This window comes from Spermophilus citellus (genome assembly GCF_964194105.1).
Source record: "Spermophilus citellus genome assembly, chromosome: 10".
Taxonomy (NCBI): Eukaryota; Metazoa; Chordata; class Mammalia; order Rodentia; family Sciuridae; genus Spermophilus; species Spermophilus citellus.
Window position 1 is genome coordinate 127,859,591 of NC_138197.1, and position 20,605 is coordinate 127,880,195.

The window sequence follows — 20,605 nt, forward strand, 5'->3', positions numbered from 1 at the left end:
GGAAGGGCCGCTCTGTCCATCCGGGGCCCAGCTCGACTGCTCCCTTCCGCTTCCGGTGTCCCCTACACCATGGCTGCCGCCGCCGCTGCTGCTGCCGGCGCTGGGGAGCCGCTGTCCCCCGATGAATTGCTCCCGAAAGGCGACGCGGAGAAAACTGAGGAAGAGTTGGAAGAGGACGATGACGACGAGGTACTAGGGCCCTGCGGGGTGCGGGGCAAGGAGCGGGCCCGCCCCGGGGTGTGGGATCCGCGTGCTGCGGGATCCCCGCGAAGGCGGCTTCTCGGGAGGCGGGGTTAGGGGCCCTGCTGGGCCGGGAATGCTCCAGCTCTGCCGGCCTCCGCGTCTTCCCACGTCGCAGCGGGCCGCAGGTGCATGCCCTTACTTCGGCCAATACCCGCACCTCCTTCACCACAGCTAGATGAGACCCTGTCTGAGAGACTCTGGGGTCTGACGGAGATGTTCCCGGAGAGGGTCCGGTCCGCGGCCGGAGCCACTTTTGATCTCTCCCTCTTCGTGGCTCAAAAAATGTACAGGTAAGGGACGAGAGGGCAAAGACATTGGGGGGTGTGCATGGGATGTTGAACTTACGAAAAAAGAGATACCGACTTCGGAAGCAGCAGATCTGGGTTCCAGTGACCTTGGACTGCTTGTACCCTAACCTTTCTGAGTTCTAATTTTCTCTTCTGTAAAGGCGGGGTTCTTACTTGACAAGGTTGTTAGTTTATCTGAGATGATTGATGTATAAGTAGCTTTATAAGAACTCAGAAGATTGTTAAGCAGCTATAGCTAACTCCCAGAAAAATCTCCTGCCCCTGGTGGGAGGAGTATGATGGAAGGAGTGGGTAGAATACACATTAAAAGCACTGGAGTATGTAGTGAAAGAGATTTGGTTACTGCTTTGTTCTTAATCTATTGCCTATTTGCATCTCTCTCTGCTTGCCCACCCTCTCTCTGCAGGTTTTCCAGGGCAGCCTTGTGGATTGGGACCACTTCCTTTATGATACTGGTTCTTCCTGTTGTCTTTGAGACTGAGAAATTACAAATGGAGCAACAACAGCAACTGCAACAGCGGCAGGTGAACCCAAACTCTTGACTTTTTGCCAGGGGGGAGACGCTAGTTATTTATTTCTCCAGCACCAGCAGATTGGCAGTTACTGTGTGGGTGGCGATTGGGATTAGGCCCAGGCCCTTTTAGATGCCTGTGCTCAGCATTGTTTTTGTCTGCTTCATCAGGTACCATGAAAATGACATCTAGGCCTGTACAATGCCTTACATCTCTCCTTTTCTTTTCCAGATACTTCTAGGGCCTAACACAGGGCTGTCAGGAGGAATGCCAGGGGCTCTGCCTTCACTTCCTGGAAAGATCTAGATTGTTACTGCTATATTTGAGCTGTCTCAATGGGAGAAATTTGAAATTCAATTATGTTTGAACTGCTGATTATTTGGGGGGGGCGGTTTAACTGTGGCACACTGATCCAAATCTGGTGGGAAGAATTCTCCCCTCATTGTCTCACAGAGACTCCCAACTTTCAACTGTACCCTCCACGCTGTCCTCAATGTTTCTTCTGCCTCACTCTGATACCAGAATGCAGCTATGCAGACGGTTATTCCAGCTCTGGCCACCTTACCCCTTCTAGTACATTGCTCCTAACTGGAAGATCTCCTCACTGTCTATCTCATTATGGGGTAGAAATGATGCCCCACAATGGGAGGGAAGGATCCCTGACCATTAATGACTTTTGTTTCTTTTTTTCATTCTTCTTTTTTTTTTTTTTTTTTAAAGGAGATGTTGGGAAGGAACATGCACATATTAATATTAAAACTGACAAAGTGCACTGTGGCTGTCTTGTAAAGCACCAGGAAGCCCCATGTATACTGAAGGGAGGCTGTTTTATAGCTTCAGCCACAAAATGGGGACAGTGAGTATGGAGGACAGAGCAGAGGCTCGTTTCCTCTGCACATTTTGGCTATTAGACCTGTGTGTAAAAAAAAGTCAGTGCTCACTTTTTGTATTTAAATATTAAAAATGATTCCAACTCAAAGTGTCATCCATGTGTCTGTAATAAGTACTTAAAAGTTACTTGTACCATTTTTGAAGGTCAAAGATATACAGTGCCTCACATTTCCTCTCATCTAAGCTGGCATCTCCATCTCCACTGATAATTTCAAGGCCTAAAGTTAAATTTTGAAAAAGAAAATGCACTGGGCTGGGGATGTGGCTCAAGCGGTAGCGTGCTCGCCTGGCATGCATGCGGCCCGGGTTCGATCCTCAGCACCACATACAAACAAAGATGTTGTATCCGCTGAGAACTGAAAAATAAATATTAAAAAAAAAAAAAAGACAATCATTTATTCATAGAGGCCTTCCTTAAAAAAAAAAAGAAAATGCACTATTTGCCAAGAACCTCTTTTTTTTTTTTTTTTTTTAAGTTCTCGGCGGACACAACATCTTTTGTTGGTATGTGGTGCTGAGGATCGAACCCGGGCCGCACGCACGCCAGGCGAGCGCGCTACCGCTTGAGCCACATCCCCAGCCCATGCCAAGAATCTCTTAATGACAACTTTGCACTGAATTAAAGTAATCAGTTCAGTTCCACCAAACTAAGCAAAGGATCAGGCCAGTGTTTTTGTAGTCTATAGACATTTCATAGTTATAAACTTATAGGAAGTACTGATTTCTAGTGTTGGGAAAAAGAACATTTTTGTGCCTACTTTAGTGTAATTGGAGAAACTGATGATGAAGTCAGTTGTAGCCCCATATTTGAACTTTGCAGTTTTTCCATTTAACAAAAAAATTTTTGAGCATAAAACAGAGTCTTTGATGTGAATCTTTTTCTCAGTACTAGGCAGTTTTGGAGGTAGTAGTATTCCTGTTTTGCAAAGGAGGAAGCAGCCATGGAAAGATTAAGTAATATCCACAGGTCTCATAATAAGTGCTAGATTCAAATCCAGCCTCCTGACTACTGAATCCTGCTACACACTCTAGACATGTCCTTGGCTTGGATGCACATTTTGCTTCACTAGTGCAAAAGCTGGTCAGTGAGGTACAAGCTGTGTTTTGTATATTGGTTCTTCAAATTGGCAATCCTAACATTAAACTGAAAAATGCTTCAATGGTAACTTTTGAAATAAATCCCACTTAAGAGAATATTTTGTATTTTTTGGTGAAGTTTGATCAAACTATTCTCTCTAAGTGGAGAGATGATGGTAAGGAATTCCTTTTAAAGCTGCATCATACTAAAGTTTTGGGTTTTTTTTTTTTCCTCCCTTCATATAATTATATTAGGCAGACAAGGAGATTCGTGTATGGAGTTTACCATTTTTAATATTTGGTTAAACAAAATACATCTTTTGTAAACAAACCCAGCACAAGGCCAACAGAAAAAAGGGGGGGGGATAAAAGCAAGAAAAAGCCTAGGGTTGCCCCTTGTGGGGCATCAGGGTCAGGCCTGCTCCCTTCTTTAAAAGTGGGGCTTTTTGCCCTTGGGCATCAGCATGGGTCCCTGTTCCTAAGCACCAGAATTGGATATGAACAGAGAAACCAGCCCTGAAAAGTCGAAGCGTCTTTGCATATCCCATTGGCTCATGGACTCCGTGTGCATGGGACTACTTTGAAGTGCCATTTGCACAGGCCCAAGCAGATTTGTGGGAAGTTTTCTCCTCTCCCCAGGAAATGGCTTACAATCACCAACAGTGCCAATGGACCCAAGGTCCTGCTTGTGACGATTAATCAGCAAGATTGGCTGTAACTTCTGGCTGGTGTTAGCTGGAATGTCATTGTGCAGGGGTAGAAAGCTCCCTGTGGTGCCAAGCAGGTCTGGTGTAGAAAATGGTACAGAAGAGACCACGGCCAGTTGTTGAGGGCATAATGTGCAGTAGCCGCTTGGGGCCTCTTACTTGGCTTAAAAAACGGCCTTGTTGGATTGAAGATACGTGTGCAGAAAAGTGCTGGTGTAAACATGCACTCCAGTCACAGTGGGGAGAGCGCCTCAGCCTCCCCATTACACTTGCTTAGGATCCACATGCAAGCCCCAGGCTGGCTCTCCTGGTGAAGAGAAGTCTGGCCAATGGGGCAGCTCTCAGACCTGCCAAGACCAGTGATGAGTAAGAACTGGCCAGATTACCCCTGCCTGCTCTCCTGTCTTGAGGCAACCACAGCCACTTTGGTGACACGTGTGGTATTATTTATTTCCCCTCTTGTTTTCCAAAGTTACAAGAGAAAAGTAGCCTACAACTATTTCAAGAGGTAGGAGGCAGGTCAATCCTCTGATTTTTAAAGGAAACTACAAGAAGATGACAAACCTAGGTCCTATAACAAAATGCACATGACCACCTAATTTGAGGGCTGTTGCTTGTCACTACAGTGACAGGCTTCAAGCCCAGGCCAGCTACCAATTCCAGCTGCTCTTAAACTCTTCACGTGATTTTGGCTGACCCAACCTGTCAAGGGTAGATGTTTCTTCTGATTTTGCCAGAGTGGGCCAACTGGGGAAACTGCCCCTTTTCCTTATGTTTTGCCCCAGAGCTTCCTAAATCAATGTAGTGAAATGGTGGGGACAAAACTGGAGTGAAGAAAGCCACCCCATGCTTTTCCCAGTTTGGCTTAGCCACATCCTCTTAGATGTCTATCCTACCACTGACTTGCTAGACTTGGGGGACTCAACCACCTGGCTTGGGATATTCAAGAAGTTTTCATTATAAAACTCCAAGGCTGTCCATAAACCACCCTAAAAGTGGGGGGAGGGGTGGCATTAGGACTGCAGACAGCACGCAGCACTGCTGCTGGGGTTCTGGAGATGGTTTCCTGAGAGACGCTTATGCTCTGGGTTCTTCAGTCAGTCACTGGGCTTTGCGTGTACTACTATGTCTTCAGACACGGGTGCCACAGGAGATGAAAGTGGAGGCAGCATCTCTGGTGAGCCTGGAGCAGCAGTGAAGACTCCAAGAAAACCTGTGTCAGGTCCTCATAGGGGAAAATAAGCTCGGACCCACCTTTCCTTCTCTTCTCCAAAATAAAACGAAGGCCTTCAGTGGCTTGCCCTAAGCCCTCAGAGCTCCCGCCTGCCTTCCCCAGGCACAGACAATGCCGGGGGTTCTTGTAACAGTCCACACATCCGTCCTATTGCACTGGCAAGTCTGAAGGGGAAACCCGATGAGATGTTTGGGGAGGTGGCCGGGCGGACCCACTGCAGAGGCCACAGCGCATCACGAGAGCTCGAGGACCGAGGCAGGGACGGGTTGGACCTAGCGGCGCTACACGTCAGCTCTCCAACTCTGATGGGCCTCCACCTCCTCTGCTACCACCAGCAGGAGCTCACAGTTCTTTCCTCGCAAATGATGTTTTAGAAATTTCCTATGGAAAAAGGAAGAGGTGAGAGAAAACGAAATGCTGGTGAACTGCAAATTCCAGTCTCAGGGCCACAAGTCACCAGACACCTGATCCTTTATGCCCTTGGCAATCCTAACACGTTCTAGTAGGTTCTTCTAGAGTTACCCCTAAGTCTGTCCAGTTCAAATCCCAATCTGAATCTTTGCTCATCCTCACGTTACTGCTGAGAGGAACTGGTTCTGTGAGGAACAGAAGCGCAAAGTACTCTGAAGTGCTTCTGTTTAAAAAAACCAACTACTTTCATCTTAGGGCAATTTAACCCTCTGGCTGAATGTGTATCTTCCTTTCTCTGAACTGGTAACAACACTGTGCCAGTGGTGCAGGCGGAAAGAACGTTACCTCACCAGCCCCACCAGACCAGAAGGCCAATACCCCAGGCTGTGGACCCTGCTTACCAAAGGGACAAAATTCCTTGTTAAGGCCTTTCCAGTCTGAGACCCCATGATTCCAAGTAAGACAGGGAGAGGCTCTGAGCACATAAGAATTTCATTTCCTCTGTCAAATAACCAAAGATGAGCTTGACTTCCCTCAACACAGCAAACCAGAAGCCCAGCAGCTGAGCCACACTGGGACTCACCTGAGCTCGCTCTCGCCTCCAATCCACTCAGGCATCTTGAGCTTGGAGTCGAGGTTGTAGTAGGCCCCGCCCACCTCTCGAACACAGATCCAGTGCTGCCTTTTGAGAGGCAACTTGAGTGGACCCCAGCACAGGCTGGAGGGCAGATTCATGATGAACCCCATGACATTCGTAAGAGCAATAACACCAACATCCCTGCAGAAGAGAAACCGAGAAACCGTGTCAGGCTCTGAGGCAGCCAGCCTTAAGGTCCCAGGCAGTCCCCTCATGCCAGGAATCCCCGACCAAGGCCTGCACCACAACCTGCTGTTCCCCATCACATTACCTGCGCTTGTCCCACCAAACAGCTTCATAGCCTTTGGTCTGAAGAGCCGCCATAATGACGTTCACATCATAATTCCCATTTCCCAGCATGCTCTTCTTGTGGGGTGTCACCATGGTGTTTGGAGACAACCTATGAATGTGAAAAGATGATGTTGAGACTTGTTGGTCTGCCTAATGCCCCCTGGCCATATCAAAGGAGCAATTTCTACCAGGACACTGGAAGCTGGTTACCCTCCCCCACCCAATCAAGTATAATTTCCCCAATTTCTACTTAAGTATTCTGTTCCCTGGGATCCTGCTGCTCTAGGGATCACCTTTCTTTTTTTTCTTTTTTCTTTTAATATTTTTTTAGTTGTCAATGGACGTTAATTTTATTTATTGATATGTGGTGCTGAGAATCGAACCCAGTGTCTCACACATGCTGGGCAAGTGCTCTGCCACTAAGCCACAACCCCAGCCCTCATCTTGCTTTTTCTGCAAAACAAGTCAGGTGAGACTTATCTACCTGCCATTTAGAAAATGTGTCTACAGACTGTTACAGTGGTGCACACCTGTGATCGCAGTGACCTAGGAGGCTGAGGCAGGAGGATCACAAGTCTGAGGCCAGCCAGTGAGGCCTTGTCTCAAAATAAAAAGGGCTGGGGGTGTAGCTCAGTTGTAGAGGCCCCTGGGCTCTATGTGGGGGAAGTGTGTCTAGTGAAGTCAATGGATACAAAGAATATTCCATGAATGAGCCTCATTCATGAAATCCCCAGCCTACTGCAGTCTTTCTACAGTCTTCCTCTTGTTTATCTTCCTGCCCTGACACAACTTTTTTATGTTCTTGTGCAGTGCTGGGTATCAAACACAGGGTTTCACACAGGCTAGGCAAGTGCTCTACCACTGAGCCACAACCCCAGCCTGATATAATCTTTTTTTTTTTTTTTTTTTTTAAATATATATATATATTTATTTATTTAGTTGTAGATGAACACATAGTATCTTTTTTTTTTAAGAGAGAGTGAGAGAGGAGAGAGAGGAGAGAGAGAGAGAGAGAATTTTCAATATTTATTTATTTATTTTTTTTAGTTGGCGGACACAACATCTTTGTTTGTATGTGGTGCTGAGGATCGAACCCGGGCCGCACGCATGCCAGGCGAGCGCGCTACCGCTTGAGCCACATCCCCAGCCCATAATCTTTTTTTTTTAAAGACAGTAAAAAAAATAGGTGATGTTTTCATTTGCATGGCAGTAATTATCACTCCTGCTTTTTATAACTTAAATACTTTCTACTTAAGGCTTTCACTCTTGGCAATCATTAAATACCTAAAGGTATACAGGGACCAAGACAGGGGGATGCACACCTGTAACCCCAACAACTCAGGAAGCTGAAGATCACAAGTTTGAGGCCAGCCTCAGCAACTTAGCAAAACCCTGTTTCAAATTTTTAAAAAGGGCTGAGGATATCACCCAGCCAGTGGCAGAGTGCCCCTGGGTTCAATCCTCAGTTCTCCCCACCACCAGCACACACAGGCACACAGGGGTCCCTATGCATAAATGCATGAGCTGGAGCCAGATGTGAAGCAATAAAAAGCAGTGAGGCGCATGCTAACCTGGGATGCATGGCCTAAAAGCATTGTGGACCGTCAACAAATTTTTTTTTTTCCCTGTGCTGGGGATGGAACCCATGGGTGCTCTACCATTGAGCCACACCCCCAGTTTTTATTTTGAAACAGGGTCTTGCTTGCTAAGTTGCCGAGGCTTGAAACTGGCGATCTCCCTGCCTCAGCCTACCAAATTGCTGGTATTACACATGTGCACACCATGCTGGGCTCAGAAAAGGACATTTTGAAGGAGGGTCTGCATTCCCTCAACTTTCCTGAGAAGGGGAAGGAGGGTAATGTGGTGAATTCCTCAGGACAGGGGCAGAGAAGAGGTACCCAGGAGGTTGCCAAGTGCCATCTCCAGAATAGAATCCAGACTTCAGTCAAAAATGTCAACTCTCCTGCATACACAGCAACCACACTGAATCCCACGCCCATCCCACCCCCATTTTTTTGTGTTGCCGGGGATCAAACCCAGGGCCTGAACATGCTGGACAAGCAGTCTCACAGAGCTACACCACTAACCCCTTACTGATACTTTGTCCAAACATAAAACACACTGCTGCCACTAACTTAAACCCCTCCAACCATGCCCACAGCACATAAATACAACCCGAACTACCTTGGCTGGCAAGGCCCTCAGGATCCTGCTGACCTCTGTTCTCACCTCCTGTTACAAGACCTTTTTCTGTTTCTTAAAGACTCAAGGCTCTTCCTCACATGGCACTCACTCGATGTCCCTGCTGATTGCAATGCTCTTCCCTGAGCTCTTCATTGGTTTTGATAAGGATCACTTGGTCTTAAATGTAACTGTCACAGAAAGGCCTTTCTGACCACCCCACTGTAAGTTTCTCCCAGTTCATTCATCTTCTGGCTGTTCTGGTTCACTTCTAGCCCTCCATCAGTACGGAACACATTGCCTGTTCCTCTGTTCTAGAGTGCAGCGGGAGCCTTGACCGTCCAGTCAACACGGCACACCCAGGACCTACAGGGCACAGGCAACACACTCAAGGAGTTTGTTGAAATGTTCTGCTTATTTCTGTTATTATTTCTTTATCTTCTGCTCTAAATACTAGTAGACTTTAAAATAAAAGGGCTTATTGCTTACTTCCAGAGCTAGCAAAGATGGGGAAATCCAAGAACACCAAACTCCATTCTGTAACCGAACACTTGACCTGTAGAACAATTCCCACGTACTCAACACCCACTCTAAGCACTAAGATAGGTGCTTTAATATGTGTCTCAATCCTCACAGGAAACTATGAGGGGATGAATTATTTATATTTTATAAGTAAAAGCATGAAGTCTAAGGCAGGCATGGTGGCATATGCTTGCCCCAACAATTTCAGAAGACTGAGGTAGGAGGATGGCAATTTTGAGGCTACTCTGGGCAACTTGCCAAGACAGTGTCTCACAGTAAAAACTAAAAAGATCTGGGGTCAGGTGTAGTGGCACATGCCTATAATCCCAGAGAATCAGGGGGATTAGGCTGAGGCAGGAGGATCACAAGTTCAAGGCCAGCCTCAGCAACTGAACAATGTCCTGAGCAACTTAGCAAGACGCTGTATTAAAAAAAAAAAAAAAAAAAAGGAATGTAGCTCAGTAGAGCACCCACAGATTCAATCCTCGGTATTGTAAAAACAAATTCAAAGTCTGATAGTTTTAACTGATTTGACAATGAACACTTACAAGTGATACAATTATTAAAAAATGTGTTCATTAGAAGTTGCAGTTGTAGCTGGGTGTGGTGGCACATGCCTTGTAATCCCAGCAGCTTGGGAGGCTGACGCAGGAAGACTGTGAGTTCAAAGCCAGTTTTAGCAACTTGGTGAGGACCTAAGCAACTCAGCAAGACCCTGTCTCTAATAAAATAAAAAAAGAGGGGTGAGGATGTGGCTCAGTAGTTTGGCGTCCCTGGGTTCAATACCCAGTACCAAAAAAAAAAAAAAAGAGAGAGAGAATAATTTGCAGTTGTGCTTACTGTCTTACAGCAGTGACCCAAGAGTCAGAGTGGGAGGTGGTGCAGGGCTGTGAAAGGAAAGGTCAGCTGAGTCCCCAAAGCCTGGGGCTGCAACACAGCTCAATAGGACAGAGCACCCTCAGGTCCCAGGTATTGAGTTCCAGCAGGCTCCCTTCCCTCCACCCAGGGATGAAGGTTCCCCCAGGGCTGATGCTGCTGTCTGCTTCTGGCAGGCTCCCAGTAGGGCAGTGAGTTCTTGAGCATGCGTCTGGTAACCCTAGTTCCAGACTTATAATTGGAGGATCCTGAAGATATGGGATACTTCTGTACAGTAAATGAATGAACCAAGGGAGTAAACAGGGTTCCTGGGAGTCCCCCTATGCCAGTCTTCACCTTGAACCTCCAGAAGAGGATTACATAATATGCTTCAGTTCCCAGAGTTGACCCCCACAGACATTTGTTCTAAGGTACACCTTTCAGATTTCGTGTTCTAAGGATCTCTCTTCCTCAGCCTTCATCTTCTCTCTCTCAGATTTCTTTCCTGTCCACTTCCTCTCTCTCTCCCTTCACTATAGACCTGGATTATTTTCCTCTTCAGTACTAGGATGACCTGCTAATCATAATGCTAGGCAAGCACTCTACCACCGAGCTACATCTTCCTTCCTTTTGTGTAAGACAGGATTCACTAAACTGCCCAGGCTGGCCTCACACTTGTGATTCTCCAAGCAGCTGGGACTCCAGGTATGAGCCACTACAGAGACTAAAACCAGGACTTTTGAAATAGGTTCCCCAAACTCATCTCCTTGCTTATAAACACTCCTTCCACTGATTTAGCTTATATATTCCTGCCACATTCACCAAGTTGTCATTTCCCTCCCTTACAAATGAACTAGGCTGGCATGGTGACGCACACCTGTAATCCCAGCAACTCTGGTGGCTCAGGCTGAGGGAGGAGTATCCCAAGTTTGAGGCCAGCCTTAGCAACTTAACAAGTCCCTAAGCAATTTAGCAAGACTCTGTCTCAAAATAAAAAATAAAAAGAACTGGGGATGTGGGTCAGTGGTTAAGTGTCCCTGAGTTCAATCCCTGGTACCAAAAAAAAGAAAAAGAAAAAAAACCACAATATTACATACGAACTGACAGTGGAGCCAACTGCCTGAGCGGCCACCTCCAAATCCTCCAGCCCTATTCCACCTGCTGTTCCCTTCTCATGAGGCTTAGTACACTTCCAGTACCATGACTATGTGGCCTCTATTCTTTTCTCCTACTTCTGGTTCTAAGCCAAATCCCATAACTTTTTTTTTTTTTAAGAGAGAGAGAGAGAGAGAGAGAGAGAGAGAGAGAGAGAGAGAGAGAGATTTAATATTTATTTTTTTAGTTATCGGCGGACACAACATTTCTTTGTTTGTATGTGGTGCTGAGGATTGAACCTGGGCCGCACGCATGCCAGGGGAGCGTACTACCTCTTGAGCCACATCCCCAACCCCAAATCCCATAACTTCTTCAAGCTCAAGTTCACATCCTCTCTTCCATGGAACCTTTTTTTTTTGGGGGGGGGTAGGGGAGGGGTGGTGAGTGCAGGGAGGTAACCCAGGGAAATTTTACCACTGAGCCACATGCCCACCCCTTTTTATTTTTTGAGACAGAGTCTCACTAAGTTCCTGAGGGTCTCACTAAATTGCTCAGGGCCTCACTAAGTTGCTGAGGCTGGTCTCAAATTTGCAATCCTCCTGCCTTACCTCTTAAGTCACCGAGATTGCAAGTGGGGCCACAGTGCCAGCAACTGCCTCAATTTTAAATGTGGCCCTTTCTACCTGCTCAGGGATCTTCTAATGGAGAAGTTGGAGTGCTCATCCTTTGTGGTAGAGAATGCTGGTTGTTTACCACTATCCCTATTCTCTTTGTTCCTTCCAACTTTCTTTAGTTTTCCTCCATCAAGCCAGTTTTCATCCAGTTACACTTGAACAGCAATTCTATTTGAAAGAGGAATGTATTGCTAGCTGCAAGAACATTTGATCTCTGAAAAATTGGGTTGAATCTAATGAAAATGTCTGAGGTCTGAGCACTTTCTGTTTGACTTCTCTGACCCTTCTTTTTCAAAGCCTGGATATACTATATAAGGTCAAACCCCTCATCTACATAGATACAAATTGATGGACATTTGCCCACTGTCTCTGGTCTTCTCTCTAAGCACAAGCCTCAGTTACACCCGACTTTTCTCTTCCTTGGCCCCTTGTTGCTGACCAGCCATTAGCTCAGTTCCACATTCCTATTCATTTGTATTCCAAGCATGAGTCATTTCATAAAAAGGGGTGGGCATGTGGCTCAACTCTATTCAAACTCCACCCTGCTATTTTTGTATTTCTTCTCTTTTATCTGGCTAAAATTCAACTGTTAGGATAAACCCTCTCAACAAATAGCACTTACTGACATTTTTCTCCCATTTCTACCACTCATCAGTTATATCTTCAAACCAGCAAAGAACTTTAGATCTGAGAACTTAAAGTTACCTAGTTAAACCTGCCAGAATTCCTTTCCTTTGCTTCAAGATATAAGGTGATCACCTTTTCACTTTCAAATTGCTGTGAATTCTATGGTTCTCACTTCAATATGTTCTCAAGGCATGCTCGGTACAGCCCCAAGATATCCTGTCCAGCTGTGTTCTCCAAGGAGGCTTGCGGTGCCTGGCACACTGCAGCAGCTGGTTAGTGTTTGTTTTAAAAATTCCATCTACTCTCCTTCACCTTTTCTCTCTCTGCTTTTTCTCTGGATTCTTTCCATACTTCTTTTGTTTCTATGTATCCTGATAGAATCTTTCCATTTAAAATGCTCCATACAAAATTCCACTACTGGACTTCTCTTTTATGTACTGATTTGCTTTTACTGAGGTGGATCTTAGGTTGACTTTTTTTTTTTTTTTTAAGGTGGATTTTTATACTGTGCTAATAGGGAACTGAGAAGCACTATATAATTTGCAAAATCTTCAAAAAAAAAAGAGGACCCTAGTTCCATGAAGGTGTTTAGCAAGCATCCAGCATTCTTCTACTCAGGGAAAACACAGCTGAAAGACTGCTATAGCCACAAACTCTTGTTGATCACAGTCCAGATCTACAGTCCCACTTACTAGCAGGGGGAATAGCTCTGGTGCTAGGACAGCTCTGACAAATCTTGCCAGGATGAAGCAAGCAGCTGAAGCAATTAGGAGGCAAGCCCTGGAGCCACAAAGCTTGGGTCCAAATCCTGCCATTAATATCTTTGTAAACTATCTGTGCCAATTTCCTCATCTAGAAAAATGGAAAATAAAGTCTACCTCCCAAGCTCAGTGTGAGGACTGAACTAGCCCCAGGGAAGCCCTCAGAATAGCACTGTTCACATGTTAGTGATCTCATCATGATTGCTCCTCTTGTCCAACCAGAAGTCAAATTTACAGAAGTAAATTGTTTTCTAACCTAATATGACTACATTCATAGAATTTTTTTAAATTTTTAGTTGTAGATGGACACAATAACTTTATTTATTGATTGATTGATTTTTATGTGGTACTGAGGATCAAACCCAGTGCCTCACATGTGCTAGGCAAGCACTCTACTACTGAGCCATAACCCCAGCCCACATTCGAAGAATTTTATATCTGATATTTACTAGTGGGTAATACTGGGCAAATTCCTACACTGAGTTCTAGTTTCCTAGGACCACTGCTATTCAGTCGTTTTGGGATTGCCAATACATATCATAAAGCATCAAGCATATTCAGGTAATCACTGTGAATCTTCCTTCTAATTCTGGATTAGAAAACAATTTGCAGATAATCCAAGTAGGAAAATAAGAAATATCAATGGCTGGCCAAAAGAAATCAATTCAGTGAACTGGGTCTTCCTTTATGTCACATGACTTGGTGACACGAGACACATTATCTTACTTCCCAGGTGAAATCTTCTTGCTGCCAGATAATGGTCATGATGCAGACACAACTGGTCTGTTAAGGTAAAGGCACTACTTTGTATATTATTGGAATTGGAAAACAATTACTCTCATTATAGTTCTGTTAGTATACTTGGATTAACATTCTTTTAAGAGAATGCCTATGGTTCTCTCAGAGTAAATGATCCACAAATCACTGCAAACTGGTTGATTTTAGCTATTATTCAGGTTCCAATGCTCAGTAATTTCCTATTTAAGTGAAGGGAATCAAAAAAGGGTCCTCTGGAACTATGCTGAATATACACTGCTGGAAGAATTCTTGAGCTGCCAGGCATGGTGGTACACACCTGTGATTCCAACAACTAAGGAAGCTGAGGTAGAAGGACTGCAAGTTGGACGCCAGCCTCAATAACTCAGCAATACCCTCAGCAACTTAGCAAGACCCTGCCTCAAAATAAAAACAACTTGGGGCTGGGGATGTGGCTCAAGCGGTAGCATGCTCGCCTGGCGTGCGTGCGGCCCGGGTTCGATCCTCAGCACCACGTACAAACAAAGATGTTGTGTCCGCCGAGAACTAAAAAATAAATATTAAGATTCTCTCTCTCTCTCTCTGTCCTCTCTCTCTTTAAAAAAAAAAAAAAATACAGAATAAAACTTTAAAAAAATAAAAATAAAAAAAATAAAAACAACTTGGGACAAAGCTTAATGGTTCAATGACCCTGGGTTCAATCCCCAGCACAAAAAAAAAAAAAAAAAAAGAGAGAGAGAGAGAGAGAGAGAGAGAGAGAATAGAATTCTTAAGCTTTCCCTGCACTGAGAATTAAGTAAGGCTAACCAACCTTCTCTGAGTGATGAGAGAGAGAGAAGAGAATAGAATAGAATAGAACAGAATTCTTAAGCTTTCCCTGCACTGAGAATTAAGTAAGGCTAACCAACCTTCTCTGAGTGATGAGAGAGAGAGAAGAGAATAGAATAGAATAGAACAGAATTCTTAAGCTTTCCCTGCACTGAGAATTAAGTAAGGCTAACCAACCTTCTCTGATTGATGAGAGAGAGAGAGAAAGAGAGAGAGAGAAAATAGAACAGAATTCTTAAGCTTTCCCTGCACTGAGAATTAAGTAAGGCTAACCAACCCTCTCTGAGTGATCACATAGGCTCACCGCCAATGGACTGCAGACGTGCTGCTATCTCTACCTAGACACTGCAGAACTAATTCTCAAACCCTCTGGCAAAATAATTCAGAAAATCAAAGCAAAGAACAACAAGTTGAACTTCTACCCACTCGTGGCATTTGCTTTAGTAGGTAAGAAAGGCCATCTAGGTCCGGTGTAGTGGTGCACACCAGTAATCCCAGTGACTTGGGAGGCTGAGGCAGGAGGATGGCAAGTTCAAAGCCAGCCTCAACAACTTAGCAAGGCCCTAAGCAACTTAGCGAAACCCTGTCTCTAAATAAAAATAAAAGGGCTGGGGATGTGGCTCAGTGGTTAAGTGCTCCTGGGTTCAATAGCTGGGGAAGGAAGGAAGGAAGGAAGGAAGGAAGGAAGGAAGGAAGGAAGGAAGGAAGGAAGGAAGGAAGGAAGGAAGGAAGGGGAGGGGAGGGGAGGGGAGGGGAGGGGAGGGGAGGGAAGAAGGAAGGAAGGAAGGAATGAAGGAAGGAAGGAGGGAAGAAAGGCCAGCCACCTAGAATAAAGTAGAAAGGGGAGGGATCTGGAATCAGCTTCAAATGTTAGCTTTGCTACTTAGAAGCTACTTGGACAAATTACCTGACCTTTCTTCCTGTTTCTCTATCAGTAAAACAAACTGTTCAGAAGTAGCCACACAAAACAATGCATGAAAAGCATCAATGCTGGCACATGGCCTCAAAGAGAAGCTGGAGCACAGTATGCACAACTTTCTTGTGGTACCTGCCACATTCCACCTTTGATGACAGGTAACTGAATGAATGTAGACACATCTTGTCCCCCTTCTACAATGTAAACTCCTTGGTGGCAGGACTTGAGGAGGCGGCATTCTAACCCAGTAGTTAACAGCAGGATAGAAACCTAACTTCAACCTTGGCTCCAGTGCTTGCTACGCTACAATGGTCACATCATTGAACTTCACTGAGCTGTGTTTATCCGTAAAATGGAAATAACAGATATAACATGGATTCCACAGCACTGTTGAGCAGATCACTTGAAATAATACAACTAAGGCTATTCCAGAGTAGGTAGCACATACATGATAGTGATTCTCTTTCTCATTCCTGCATCTCTTATACCCACTGACAGCATCTAGCTAATACCTGTAGGTTTGAAGGCTTAAGCACCTGAGACACCCTACCCACTCAAATTCAGAAATACCAGTGAGTATCAGGATGAAAGAAGAGGTGCCCTACCTCTGGAAAATCTCTTGCAGCGTTTCCCGTGTGAAGGCGTTGCTGTCCTGGAAGACATTATTGAGGGCATGGAGGGCACAAAGCTCCCTGCGTTGTTTCTCATGGTAGATTTGTGGGGGTGCTGCCTGGGACAGCTCCAAGGATTCAGATTTGGCCTTGTCTCCTTTCCATGGCATGCAACTCATGTTTTTCGTTTAAGGTTCCAAAGAGGGTTGAAAACACCCACAATTCCCTCCTGAGGAAGACGTAAACTTCTCAGTCTTTTCAGGATTCCTGAGGTCCACTTTATTCTCTGGTGTCCATGATTTATGCTTTGACACTGGGAGAAAAGGTTGAAATCAAAAGGGGAAAAGCCACCTTTTCTCTCTTCTCAATAGAAAAATAGCTTTTGGATTAGTTTATTTCACCATCACTGTCAAAGTGCAGAATTTTTAAAAACTCATATAAAATGTAAGATCCTGTTGCCCTTTTCCCACCCTCCCCTCCCTCCCTGCTCCTAAAAGACACTATTTCCTTGCAGTATTTTCTTTCCTCCCTGAAAATGCCACCAGGCCTCAAAGCAGGAAGACCAAAAACAATCGGTCACATCGTTCCTTTTCTTCCATTTCTTTCGAATCACGACGCCACAGATTCAGGAGACAAGGCCTGGGTGGTGGATAAAACGCACAACCGGAGCAGCTAGCGAGGGCCGGCCAGCGTGGGATCGCTGGTCGCGCTGGGGCCTCGGGGGCAGCCCTCCATCCTCCCGAGCGCGGTGGCGAGGCGGGCACAGCTCCTCGGGAAGCGCGGGCTCTCGTCCTCCCGCCGCGGCCCTGCGGAGGAGACAGCTGTGGTCAGCTCCGCCCGGCGGGCGGGCTGGGGAAGGGGCGCGCCGTCCCGGCCCCTGCCCGCGGGACGGTCCTGCGCGGCGCCGGGCAGGCCCGGAGGGGTGGGGCCGGACACTCGCCTCGCCCTCCGGGGCCCCGGGCCACCCGGCTCGCCGCCTCGGCCCTGACCTCCTCGCCCGTCACGTGCAAGCCCGGGCGCCCTCCCGCCGCGCCCCCTACCCCGGCTCCCGGACGCACCGGGACAGCTTGGATTCGCGCCGTAAGTCGCCCCCTCTCCGCCGCGGGTCGCCACCTAGAGCTGCTAGTCGCCACCTGGGCCGCGCGCGGACGGGCGCGCGCACCTGAGCCCGACGTCAGCGCCCCTCAACCGGCGCGCGCTCCGGAAACGCCCTCCCGCGCAGTCCCCGCCCTCCCCGCCGCGGCGTCATGCCTGACGTCAGTCTGACGTCAGCGGCGCCAGCTGTGGAGCCGCGGCCGCCGCGCCTTGGCGAGAGTCCGGCCGCGCGGAGCTGTCTGGGGATTTGCGAGGCTCGCGTGTCGCCGGGTGCGGGAATGCAGGGCACTGGATGTGTAGGGCGGGCGTCTGGCTTCGGCGGTCCCGCTCCAGGCGGGGAGTCCCGCCTCGACGCCCGTTCCTCCCTCAGGCGGCCGCGGCGCCACGGTTCCGGGGCGGCGACCCAGCCAGCCGCTGCGTGCGGCCCTGCCCACCCCTCCCGTCTCTGGGCAAAGTGCTTTCTCGAACCTGGACTGCGATTCCTGCGCTGACCGTTGTTTTTGTTTGCCTAGTGCGCCTTTCACCAGGTGTTTTTAACACACCTTACGGACGCGGTCGCGCGCAAATCTCTTGGTTAGAGAGCCCGACCGCCTCGAGCTTACCAGGAGCACCGAGGGTGTGCGCCTCACCGGGGGTCACATTTCAAGTGAAAAGTGGGATCCTCTTCCAGCTCCGTGGTGTCGTATTTCGGTTCTCTCCACACTAACGGTGTCCACGGGCTCTTTGGTGCTTTCTCAGGGTCCAGCTGAGCGATTGTGTGTGTCGGAAGCAAACTACTTGCAGACCCAAGTGGGCTTAGCTTTTCCTCCCTTTACTCCTGGGGCTGTGAAAGGCGTCGTTATCCACCTTGGCTACTCGCCTTTTGAATTTTTTTTTTAAGAAAATGGGTAAAACAATAAAAAATAAGTCACACCTCGAATTCAGTTTTTTTTTTTGTTTGTTTGTTTGTTTTGTTTTGTTTTTTGACCATGCTTCAATTCGACTCAAGATTTTGAGTGTGGTCCTCTATTCAGACTACTTTTAAGTTATCTTAAACTTTTGTCGTTTGAAAGCGGCCTACAGGATAATGGTGTACTTAAAAGGCTTGCTGTGCAAGGCACTGTCCTAAGTGCTTTACGTATATTAACATATTTACTGCCAATTATCCTATTAGATCCCTCTGACTTAGGAGAAAACTGCCGCACAAAGAAGTTAATTAAGTACTGGAAGTCACCTAAGTCTGTCTTGGATTCAGGATTTGAACGGAGGCTAACCTGTCTTCAGAAAAAGGATATAAGATGGGTAGGGAATTCCCTCTAAAATGTTACTTTAGACTTTCCCATTCAATTCATGAAGCATCTGCTCTAAGAGTATCTTTTCTAGGCAAAGTCCTATAGTGGGAAAAGCATATTTTTTAGTCTGCTATCAGGTGTCAGCACATTTCAAACTTGAACTCTTTCTGAAGACCCAATTGTTAAGGTGTTAAATGTTGGTCTGAGCAATGGAGTTAATACAACACAGCACTTCTGGTCACCAAAATGTGGACTGCACCCCCCTGCACCCCCTGCCAAGAAACCAATCAGTTCTGCAGTAGACACCAGGTGAATATCCTTTAATTCAGTTGGATTTTTTTTTTTTTTGTATTGGAAATTGAACCCCCAGGCATTTAACTTCTGAGCCACATCCTCAGCCCTTATTTTTATTTTTATTTAGAGACATTGTCTTGCTGAGTTGCTTAGGGCCTTGCCAAGTTTCTAAAGTTGGCTTTGAATCCTCCATCCTCCTGCCCCAGCCTCCTGAGTCACTGGGATTATGGGCATGTGCCACTGTACCTGGCAATTCAGTTGGACTCTGACTACCTAGGGAGAGCATCAGATCCACAGGTTAAGGGCGGGGTTCTACAAGACTGCCTCTCATTTTCAGATGCTGGATGCAAGTCTGGACCTCTGGAACTTTGGCAGACCAACTCTATTAATCAGGGTTCCCATGAGTCCCTCTTTGGTCTGATTAATCTGCTAGGGCAGCTCAGAGAACTCTGGCAAACTCTTTTAAGTTTGACAGTTTATTATAGAGGATACTGCAGAGGATGTAGATGAACAGCTAGATGGAAGAGACTTGCACCAAGGTGTGTGGGAAGGGCATGGAGCTGCCATGCAGAGGGCATGTACAAGCCTTCAGAGACATTCATGTCTCTGGAAGACCCCCAGACTTGGTCCTTTTCTGGTTTCATGGAAACTTAATCATATAGACTTGATTAAATAATTCGCCATTCATGATCAACTTAAACTTCAGTTTTTCTTTGATCCCCAGTAATTGGGGGATAGGCCTGAACTCTCAACCCTTGATTTTTGTCTTTCTGTAACCAGTCTCTTTCAGTTGGTTTACTAGTATACAAGAAAACATTGGTCACTGCCAGTTGCTGTGGTGCACACCTATAATCCCAGAGACTCAGGAAGCTGAGGCAGGAGGATTGCAAGTTTGAGGCCAGTCTTGGCAATTTATTGAGACCCTGACTCAAAAATAAAGAGGGCTGGGGTTGTGGCTCAGTGATTAAGTGCACCTGTGTCCAATCCTCAGTATGATAAAAAAACAAAAAGCATCAATCACTTGGGAGATGCCAATGATTTAGAAACTTCATAACAGGAATTGCAATGAAGACTGAATAATTGTGCCATTTAACATAGGCACAAATTATTGTAGAATATTGTGTCTTAATATTCAGTTTTTGTATGTCTTGTGGTGCTGGGATTGGCCACTGAGCTATACTACCAGTGCTTTTTATTTTTTAATTTGACACAGGGTCAAACTTAAATTACCCAGGCTAGCCTCAAACTTGGGATACTTCTGCCTCACCTCCTGAATCACTGGGTATACAGGCATTCACCACCATGCCTGACAGTATTTAGCTTTGCTAACTAAGATTTTAGTATTTTGGGACCAGATAGGGTTGTAGGATGCTGGTGAACAATTTGTCCAGGAAGAAGAAAAAAACATATCAAAGGAACTATTATCACGACCATTGAAGTTTAATGACTTCTTGTTCCAGATTCCCAGCTGCCCAGCTGTGTTTGTACAAACAAGACTTGATGATACCTACTTTCCTACTTTAAAACAGAAACAAGATGAGACTCTTTCAGGTAGATAGATCCCTGCGACTAACAAGGCCTTTTTTTTTTTTTTTTTTTTTTTGGTACCAGGGATTGAACTGAGGGGCACTTGACCACTGAGTCACATCCCCAGTCCTATTTTGTTTTAGAGACAGGGGCTCACCAAGTTGCTTAGTGCCTTGCCTTTGCTACAGCCGGCTTTGAACTTGTGATCCTCCTGTCTCAACCCCAGCCTCTGGGATTACAGGCTTGCACCAGCACACTATGCTCAGTTATGTATTTAACCC

General features: G+C 46.3%; 2 protein-coding genes across 4 annotated transcripts; one reads left to right on the forward strand and one right to left on the reverse strand.

Annotated features, from left to right (window-relative positions):
• Positions 1-43: 43 nt before the first annotated feature.
• Positions 44-2,048, forward strand: TOMM22 (translocase of outer mitochondrial membrane 22). The gene is made up of 4 exons (XM_081311116.1): positions 44-189; positions 415-533; positions 958-1,075; positions 1,295-2,048. Exons 1-4 carry the CDS (start codon positions 70-72, stop codon positions 1,367-1,369), a joined length of 432 nt encoding a protein of 143 aa, XP_081167242.1. The 5' UTR covers positions 44-69; the 3' UTR covers positions 1,370-2,048.
• Positions 1,738-17,914, reverse strand: JOSD1 (Josephin domain containing 1). 3 transcript variants are annotated; one of them, XM_081311115.1, is made up of 6 exons: positions 17,405-17,914; positions 16,132-16,943; positions 6,292-6,420; positions 5,967-6,161; positions 2,527-5,353; positions 1,738-2,390 (listed from the first exon to the last, which is right to left on the reverse strand). In XM_081311115.1, exons 2-5 carry the CDS (start codon positions 16,314-16,316, stop codon positions 5,254-5,256), a joined length of 609 nt encoding a protein of 202 aa, XP_081167241.1. In that variant the 5' UTR covers positions 16,317-16,943; positions 17,405-17,914; the 3' UTR covers positions 1,738-2,390; positions 2,527-5,253. The 3 variants fall into 3 exon arrangements, with proteins under 3 accessions (XP_081167241.1, XP_081167239.1, XP_081167240.1); XM_081311113.1 differs by lacking the exon at positions 17,405-17,914 and adding an exon at positions 17,196-17,370; XM_081311114.1 differs by lacking the exon at positions 17,405-17,914 and adding an exon at positions 17,178-17,370.
• Between the last annotated feature and the right edge of the window lie 2,691 nt (positions 17,915-20,605).